The sequence below is a fragment of the Nothobranchius furzeri genome, chromosome 9 (assembly GCF_043380555.1).
Source record: "Nothobranchius furzeri strain GRZ-AD chromosome 9, NfurGRZ-RIMD1, whole genome shotgun sequence".
Lineage (NCBI taxonomy): Eukaryota > Metazoa > Chordata > Actinopteri > Cyprinodontiformes > Nothobranchiidae > Nothobranchius > Nothobranchius furzeri.
Genome location: NC_091749.1, coordinates 57,003,974 through 57,013,648, shown reverse-complemented (window position 1 = coordinate 57,013,648; position 9,675 = coordinate 57,003,974). Strand labels below are relative to the sequence as shown.

General features: G+C 42.4%; 2 protein-coding genes across 3 annotated transcripts; one reads left to right on the top strand and one right to left on the bottom strand.

Moving 5' to 3' along the window:
• Positions 1–3,713: 3,713 nt before the first annotated feature.
• On the bottom strand, positions 3,714–4,914 carry LOC107395766 (protein phosphatase 1 regulatory subunit 3E). Its single transcript, XM_070554541.1, has one exon. The coding sequence runs from the start codon at positions 4,777–4,779 to the stop codon at positions 3,895–3,897; it is 885 nt and encodes a 294-aa protein (XP_070410642.1). The 5' UTR covers positions 4,780–4,914; the 3' UTR covers positions 3,714–3,894.
• On the top strand, positions 3,941–8,709 carry c9h16orf46 (chromosome 9 C16orf46 homolog). Of its 2 annotated transcripts, none has more exons than XM_070554540.1 (3): positions 3,941–4,053; positions 5,836–6,041; positions 7,934–8,709. In XM_070554540.1, the coding sequence occupies exons 2-3, from the start codon at positions 5,850–5,852 to the stop codon at positions 8,663–8,665; spliced, it is 924 nt and encodes a 307-aa protein (XP_070410641.1). In that variant the 5' UTR covers positions 3,941–4,053; positions 5,836–5,849; the 3' UTR covers positions 8,666–8,709. The 2 variants fall into 2 exon arrangements, with proteins under 2 accessions (XP_070410641.1, XP_015830702.3); XM_015975216.3 differs by lacking the exon at positions 3,941–4,053 and adding an exon at positions 5,574–5,703.
• The last annotated feature ends 966 nt before the right edge of the window (positions 8,710–9,675 follow it).

Here is a 9,675-nt window from a genome sequence, read left to right as displayed (position 1 = left end):
GTTGCTGCTATCCAGAGGTGAGATGTCCAAAAGTTTATCTGTTTGCAGGCAAAGAACAATGATAATGTTACAATAAAATAATAATAAAATGTACATTAATTATACACATTTTCTTCAACTATTTATGTTTTCTTTTGAATTCCTCAGGTCTTGCTGCATCTTTTTCTGCTTTCCACCCGCCCCTCCGTATGTAAACAGAGGAGTGGTGTCAGGCGGCAATCAATTCAAGGGCATGTCCTCAGGCAGGCTCTTAATGGCAGCAGCTGCAGCCCACTGCAGTGATCTGCTCCAAGAATGGCAACCAGCAGGAGGTCTTCAAGAATAAAATGTCGGACTGACCATCTATTCAGGAAAAAACCCACAAGTACACACATGCACATCACTGAGCCACTGATTTCCATCATAAATTATTTTATTGAGTATTTTTTTAAACAAAATATCAGTTACAATAAAAGTGAAAGAGAAAAAAATAAATGTTTCAGCTGCTCGTGCAAAAGGTCATCGTTAAGAGAAACAAAAGGACACATAAACGACATGTCACAGTGCCAGATGCTACCACACAAAAATAAGGTCGGTCGAAAAAGTTAAAGAAAGCAAACTAAAGACATAAAGCACCAGTGATTGATTATAAACGCTCATGAAGTAATCAGGTGAGCTGTCTGTGATGAAAGACAACAGTAGTACAAATGCTGGAAAGCATTTTGCCTAGAAACTACTCACAGCAGGAGCTTGCATGTCATAAATCACACCCCGTATCTTCCTCTCACTGCAGACCTGCTCTGACTATTTACCACAATCATAAGTCAATCATGCAAAAAAGCTATTAAACACCAAAGTGTTGCTTATTTCGCCCTGATATGTCCCTCAGCAACTATTCAGAGTACACATGCTCCACATTACAATCACATCATTCCTCGCTTACCTCCTTTTACGTCTCCTAAATGTCCCAAAGTGAACTGACAGATGCCCGTGCACGCCCAAAACAGAGCTTCCAGGTACGCCGCTCACTTGTTTTTTTGTACATTTCAGATTAAACATCAGGCATATTATATTTAGCCAAAACATCTCAAAACTGAACAACATAACTTGTCATATATATCTAACATTAACCTCAGGTTAAATGATTCTAAAGGCTTTTTATAACTTTACAAGATCATGAGAAAACAACCTTTAACCACTGATATCAATACTACTTTCAGATGCTTCAAAACACAGAGAACACAGAACAGTTACAGGAAGACATTCAGGATGGAACAGATTTACAGACATATCTACAATTCAGTGTTTTGATGCACAGTTTACACAAACACACACACAGAAGAGATTCTAACCAGGACGCTGGCCCTTTAAGATCGTTATGATTTCTTTGCACCAACAACAGCACAGCTGAGTAGTATTCAACCTCATCTTCTCATCTCTACACATTTATTATAATTACACAGTGGAACCAAATAAGTTTGTGTCAAGAAATCCCCAAACTAAATATTTATTCTAAAATATTCTGTAAAAAAACACTTTCTATTTGCAGAGATTATTTCTTTAAATCCATGATCTATTCTTTGATATTAAACACTTTCTAGTATTGCACTGTACTTATATTTGAACCAAATATACATTTACTTGAACAGTATGTAAATATCCACATATGCCAATGGGCTCTGCTACTTGGACCTCATATGTTCACAATGACTTGAATAAGCAGGTGAGATAAAAGCAGCTCTGGACATAAAAATAAGATTAGCTGTGTGTTTGCAGATAATAAATACCATATCTCTCACTTCATCAAAACAAATCAGCTTTAGCCTAACAACCCTGACAAGTGTCAAAGCTGGAGACAAACACCCGTGATGGATTCAACATGGAACTGCTCCAAAACTTAAGTGGTTGACAGGAATCGTCTCCATCATACCAACCTCATTAAATGGAGAGCTTCCCTCTGAGGCTGCGCTGATGTAAACAAAGGCGAAGGGTGCGTTCAGATTACAGTCAGAGTGCTGGAATTTAAAAGCACGCAGCCTGTTGTTCCTCAGATTTCTGACATTTCAGCTCTCGGCTTCCTCCCAAATACCGACGTTAAGAGTAGAAAGCAGGAACCGCATCGACATTCACGTACTTCTAGAAGCTTTTCCATCATTAAGGAGTAGTTCAGATCATTATGTTAGGAACGTTCCTGTTTGGAAACTTCTTTATCAGCAGCATCCGTTTGCAGAAACAGAGATTAGTTGTGATTTCACAGACAAGCTAAAGGTTAAACATTAGTTACAAAGTCTCATAAAACAACTCCAAGCCTTAAAAAAATTAAGTACTTCATGCTAATTTTATTTTTGATCCTTTACATTTTTATAAATATTATTTATTTTTAAATTCCTGGTAAATTTACAATGAAATTCCAGCCAGAAATGCTACATTTGGTACAAAAAATAGTGAGATTGGGGTTGTTTTGGAACAGCCACTAGATTAGTCATTTGCTCAGTCTGAACTAATCTCCATTTCTCCAAACTGAGGTTGTTCAAAGAGCTATCAATGACAGATATTGTTTTATCTGCGTACCAAAACACACTTTAAACAATCTGAAGTTTCCCTTTGAAGATAAAATGTGCCCATGGGAGCAGATTAAATACAGACCACCACTAAAAGCGACTGAATACGGTGTAAAAATAAAAGAACCAAGACGGATCGCAGATCAAGAACATCATTTTTCACACTGTGACGTTGCTCACATTTTTGGTCATCTGTGTGGAGTGCAAGGAGCAGCACGGAAGTGGCAAAGCGGTGACTATCGAGTACCTTTACAGCAGTTTAAACGCAGTCATCTCTGACAGCTACTTTGTAGACAGAACTGCAGATACACAGTGCAATCAGAACCTATTAAATAAGTTTTGTTTAAAATCTGTGAATGTACAATAGTAAGTTTTCATCTGAATGTAAAAATAACACTATAGATAGTATCTGTTCTATTACAATAGACCTGAAGAAGAAAAAAGTGAGGTAAAACTCAAATAGCTACTGCATTCCTTTGTGAGAACAGCAGCCATGTTGGAGGTTTATGGAAACAAATATGAAGGCATTTTAGAAGCGATGGGTCCCAGTCTTCACAAATACCACCTTCGTGACATATGAATATGAGATTTAATGTTATAATTTATCCTCTGGAAAGGGAAAGTAATGTTTTGGGGGATAATGTTGCAGGAGTTTTGCAAGAATGGAAGAAAAAACAGCTAATTTAGATTACTAAGTATTATTTCTACCATGTAAGTTTGATGATGATGTTCTAACAAAAACTAAATACAGCTATAAACTTCCATCATGGCTTATAAGGCATTTCAATGAAATCACATAGGAAATATACGCCTTTATCTGTATATAAAATAACGTTTTTATTCATATTTATATAAGATATGATTTATTTTAGATGTATGTCTTCTGTTTCAGCGCGTGACTGGAGGGAATCGTTGGAGGACTGCGAGCGCAGCTAAACAGCGACGCCTGTCCTAAATCAACGTGGATGCGCACATGCAAAACAATGCGACGGAGAAACACCACGCCATCAACTCAAGTGTAGCTACATCGTCTCCTGAAATGAGTGGGGGAGCCCAGCGCGTTTTCCGTGGCAGATTACATAACGTGAGCATACCTCCTGTCACCAAAGGGTACCGAGCCCTGACATTTGACCACATCCCACCGACCCCGGGACCCTGTCAGGCTCTGGCAACACGGCAGACGTTTGGAGAAAATAAAACCATGGCTCAGTCATTTCTGTCGCAGCGTGTGGATAGCTGGCAATGGCAGAAATCATATATCCAAAAATGTAACAGGCTGCAGTCAGAAGTAAGGTACCCCGGGGATCATTACGCGCAAATAGCGCACGGAATGCGCCACTGCAAACGCGCACCTTCAGATGAAATGAATCCAACCGTTTTCCCATTCCCGAGGTGGCGACATCTTCAGCTGGTGGCGTCGCACTTTGTAGTTGTTCCCGTTGTTATTGTCCCAGAATTCCCGGCCACCGACGCAGTATTTAATGGCGAACTGCAAAGTGCCGCCGTTGTCCAGGTAGGTGGGCATGACGATTTTGAAACGGAACTTATCGGTGACGCCGTCGCTCGAGTCGGGGACGTAGGTGGCCAAGCTGTCCATGAATGTGATCCAGTTGTTTAGAGAATAGCGCAAAGACACGCTCTTCTCGAAAGCCATGTTCAAGACGCGCACGAACCCGGAGAGGCTGAAGTCGTCCGTCTCCACAGTCTCAAGCAGCACCTTCACCTCTCTGACTTTCTGCTGGAAGCCGGGCATCGTGCCTGGGTTAGTGAACTGCAGTTCCATGAACACAGACTGCGACGGAGCCCGGGGGAACTTTGTGTCCATCTGGTGGAGAGTTCCTTTGGGTAGTTTCGCCAGGATGCGCTCCGGCACCTCTGGATCATCTGCATCATCGAAATGCTTCACCGAGATCAGCTCCAGGCCCAGCGAGTCGGCGAACCGGACCTTTTTCTGGCTGGTTGGACTTCTGCTGCGCACAATCTCTAACTTGGCTCTTTCTATAGGTGTAGGCAGCGATTTGCACCTTCGGCGAAGGTTTGGGCTTTGTGGCGTCTTCAGAAAAATCTCTCTGCCTCTGGGCCTTTCGTCCACTACCGGGTTCTCCATGGGTTCACAAGAGCCGTTCATCATTTCCAGATCTTCCCCATCTTCCAGCCTCGGGTTTGCCGCCGTGAGACTCCCGAACAGACCGGCTATGCAGCTGTAGTTCCTCGGAAGGCAGTTCTTTGGGGGAAGCATGGCCGCGGCAGGACACACCGACTCCGTTTTGTCAAAACACCACAGCTCCTGCACTGCAGAGCCGAGGTGGTCGTGATGAGAAAGACCTGAGAGTCAGGTCTCGAAGAGCTCAGGTGGCAGTGTCTCTCTCCAGGATTGGCGCTGTTGTTGCGTCACAAGCTGACACACCACCGCTCTGGACCAATAAAAGGAGCTGTTCTTGTACAGCGGATGAGAGCAAGGTTGTTGCTGCGGATAGGTCACAGAATACTAAACTCACTTTCTGCTCAGATTAAAGTGAATGAAAGAAAGAGAGAATAAATACATATTTTTAAGTAGTACACACGCATCATCACGTAGGCTTCCATCTCTCACGCGCAGGAGCATTTGACGTCTCTTGCGTACGTGCAGAACTCAACGTTGCGTCTAACCACAGCGATTTCTTCCTTTTAGGGAAACAAACCCGAAAACTTCCCCTTCATAGATTTAACGCAACGAAAGCAGATCATGTAACTCACCAAACAGGCCATAATTAATTATGTGATATAGAGATATCTTTTGAAACGCAATTTTCACTTTTAGCTATTTTTGTTTGATGCGCGTTTATTCGTGCGTATTTTTATTTCTAAGAATGTTTTTATCCCTCTGTTATCAACATGCTGCGGGTGACCGTGTGCATTTTAGGTTATTGACCAGCCATTACAAAAACAACACACACACACACACACACACACACACACACACACACACACACACGAGGGTGTCTGCATCAGAAGTGCGTGCCCTCAGTGCCCTCCCATTTCCTCTACGTCACACCCTTCCTGTGGAGCTGTTACCATGACGACGGCGTCAGAACTGCGTAGCTACTATGTGAAGGCATTCAAAACCTCCTCAGGAACAAAAATCTAAAAGCAAAGGATAAAAAGCACTACATCACAGATGAAAGTACGACAGCATCATTTTGTTACTTGAGCACATATTCGTGACACATTGTTTTGGTGTGTTACGCTGTTTTGTTGTTTTTAAAACAGCTGGTTTGACTTTAACTTGCAGATCATTTCGTTTTTTTCACCACAGGCTGACTGAACAACATGTCGACCCAGCAAGAAGGAGATCAGACTGCGGTGAACAGAGAGGACAGCAAGCTGTCAGCCCAGGAGGAGGACACAGCAGGAGAGACAGGGAGGAGACATGTTGATGCCCTCCTGGACATCAGTGAGGTCAACTTTAGAAAAGAACAGGAACCATTTGAGGATCACGATTACTCTGGTTGGGAGGAAGCTGTAAGTGAACCTTCTCATTTAAACATCAATATGAAGCTATTTCTTTACTCAAAAGCAAATATTTGTGTTGACTCTGCTGCTTATAGTGAATGTTCACAAAGTACTTTGATATTTATTATAAGCAGTAAAATGTGGAAAATTTCATATTTAACAAACTGTTTAAAGACTCTAAGGACATGATCTCTTGTTACATGTCTGGGTTTTGCAAAAACATTAAATCTGATGCTTTTTAAAAACAAATGCAAGCAAAAATCCATCTGCTTGGAGGAATTTTCTTAGAGACTACTAACCTAGGAAATAAAAATATTTCTGTATGAATTAAACAGATTGTAAGTTCTACTTTAATTTCTTTTTTTCTTTTTACAGATTTAGGATCACATACTTTATAAACTTCTAGATAGGATCGTTGTGTCTTAATAGTCAATCACACATTTATTTAATTATATTTTTTCATCTGGTTTTAGGTTTTATTAATGCAGAAATAGTGAATAGAAGTTCATGAGATAGCATTTATAATGAACTGCATTCAGCATCCATCCATTTCCGGTCGCTTATCCGGGTTTGGGTCACGATGGCAGCAGCCTGAGCAGAGAGGCCCAGACTTCCCTCTCCCCAGCCACTTGGGCCAGCTCCTCCGGGGGAATCCCAAGGTGTTCCCTGGCCAGCCGAGAAACATAATCCCTCCAGCGTGTCCTGGGTCTTCCTTTAGGTCTCCTCCTGCTTGGATGTGTTTAAAAAACCTCACCAGGGAGGCATCCAGGAGGCATCCTAACCAGATGCCCGAGCCACCTCAACTGACTCCTCTCGATGTGGAGGAGCAGCAGATCTACACAAAGCCCATCCTGGATGATCAAGCTCCTCACCTTATCTTTTTAGGAGAGGCCAGAAACCCTGCAGAGGAACCTCAATTTGGCCGCTTCTATCCGAGATCTTGATGTTTCTTTCGGTCACTACTCAAAGCTCATGACCATAGGTGAGGGTAGGAATTGACAGGATTGACCGGTTCAACTGTCTCTTCACCATAACAAAGTGATACAATGCCCACATCACTGCAGATGCATCCATGGACGTATTTTTTTTGGGGGGGGATGGGGGGGGGGAGATATGCCCCACCCCCCACCCACCCACACACACACACACTTTTTCCAATGTCAAGTTTTGACCCCTGCACTTTTTACCATCCAAAAACAATATTACGCTATATTAAATTGACACTGGTTGAGCTCTAGGACCAAGCAGAAAACAACCGTTTGTGTTGAAGCCGGTTTCCCATTAGAGCATACTGTAAAGATGCACCCCCCCACCCACCCACCCCCATTACCCGTGTCCCCCCCCCCCCCCCCCCACTTCTAAAATGAAAATTACGTCCATGGATGCATCACCAATCCACCTGTTGATCTCAATGGACGAAATGTTTTATAATAAACGCTCACGGTATTAGACTAGAACAGGTCAGACCTATTTGTAATCATAATTGAATCTTATTGTCACATTCTGTCCTGTCTCCCCATTCTGTTGAGTCCTGTGTCCATGTTAATTGCTCCTGCCTTTCGTCTCTTCTTCTTCTTCTTCTTCTTTTTTTTTATGGTTTAGCAAAGTTTTAATATAGAACATGCTGGACATAGAAACAATGAACCGGCAAGACAAAAAGGACTGACAGGGTTTAAATACAGGAGGAGCTGGGACCTTGCGTGATTGGGAGACGAGAGGTAGGTGGGAGCAATTAACATGGACACAGGACTGAACAGAAAGGGGAGACAGGACAGAGTGTGGCACTTATAGCACTTTAATTCCATGTGACAATAATTACACATGTGAGGCTCAGTGATTCTTACTCTTTACTCATTACAGTAATTACTGTATTAAATTTAAAGTTTGCTTTGACTCTACAGGTCACAGGCTGGTCTAGAGCTGCACCCAGCTGCATTCTGCAGATCCACAGCAAACTAAAGCACAAGGAGGCTGACCACCCGACCCTTTTGTCGGCCGACCAGACACCTTCCAAAGCGGACATCTCCACCAGCACTTCGGAGCTGCACAGGAAGTCTCACGTTGACCTGGCTGATTGTAACAAATCTGTGTCACCAAACAAACAGATCAACTCTTTGGATCCAACCGAATTGTGTTCCACTTCAAGAGGCACAACAGAATTCCTGTTTAAGGAAAAAGCGGAGCGGCCGTTTGGAGACAAACATGTGTGGCCTTACCATTTCTCCCCCCAGTACACCATGCATGAGAACAGACATACTATGCCTCAGAAGCCCAGCCATAAACCCATTAACAAACTGGTTCCTATTAAAAACATAGTTTTTCCACCTCCTATGCCTCCACAGATCATTCCCAAGGTCAGCTGCAATTTCTGCAGATGCAGGCAGACTCAAAATAACAAAAATCATGGAGAAAACATGTTCATGCTTGATAACAGAAGGGGACAAAGAGGGACAGGAGTGGACAGTCTTCTTACCTCTAAGAGCCACTCATGGCAGCACAACCCTCAGATGATTTCCACTCTGAATGTTTCCAACCCCACGAGGAATCAATTACATCCTGAGGCAGTGCACCCCACGAGATACTCACAAGCAGTGGTGCAACCCCATATGCCCCCCCGGTACCTGCTCTCATGAGGAGATAAATGTTTAACCAAATAAAACATCAGGATTTGAAATGCAGAGACCATGTTTAGAGGTTTGTTTTATAGTTCCTTTATTCTTGCTTCATACTGAGCTTTTATTTTGGCTTGTGAAAATGGAATTCACCTGTACTTCAGCTGCTTTTTACACGCTTAACGGGATTCTATGCAGGCAGGTTCAGTGAAGCGCTCCGGTTCTCGTTTCTAGAACTAAAGCTGCTGCACTTCAAACAGGAGCTGCCTGAAAGCTTCAGCGTGCACTCAAAAAAGAATTCTTGGCCCAAAATACCTTTATAGAAGATTCAACTAAAATGTATAAAACCACAACTGTTGTTTATCTAAACAGTTGAATTAAAGTCAAATATAAAAAGTGTAAACCTAAACTAAGCATGTTTAGTTCGAATCCCATTTTAGGACTTTTAACCCTCTGGACGCAGGCGTTGCAGATTTGCAACGTTAAAACCTACCTGGTTACTCAACATACGTATTTCAAGAGCATTTTTTCACTCAGAAGTACCGCTGAAGGACTTAGTTGGTCATCCTTTTATCAAAACTTATACTGAGCCTGAGAGGGTTAAAGAATTTGCTAGGGGGCAGCACATCCCCAGTGGGCCGTTTTCACTTCATTTGGGCGGAAACGGAAAAAACACACACCCAAAAAAAATTAAATGGATTCTCGGCCCTAGGAATTACCAACAAAAAATGTTGTGTAAGATTTAACTAATATTTATGAAAGCACAACCGTTATTTATTAATAGTTAAACTCAAATCAAATAAACATAAGAACAGGTTACTTTTACTTAAAGAGCAAGTCACCCCCTACCAGAGTATTACTCCACTCCCACTTCCTGTTTGAAAAATGAAACAAATGCTGTTGCCTAGCAGACCAAGAGGGCGGAGCCGCTAACAAATGCACACACACACAGGCTCACAATGACATTGTGACATTATATCGTACCAGCTAACGTTCTAGGGTACCTCTCAGCCAATAGCAATGGCAGATTC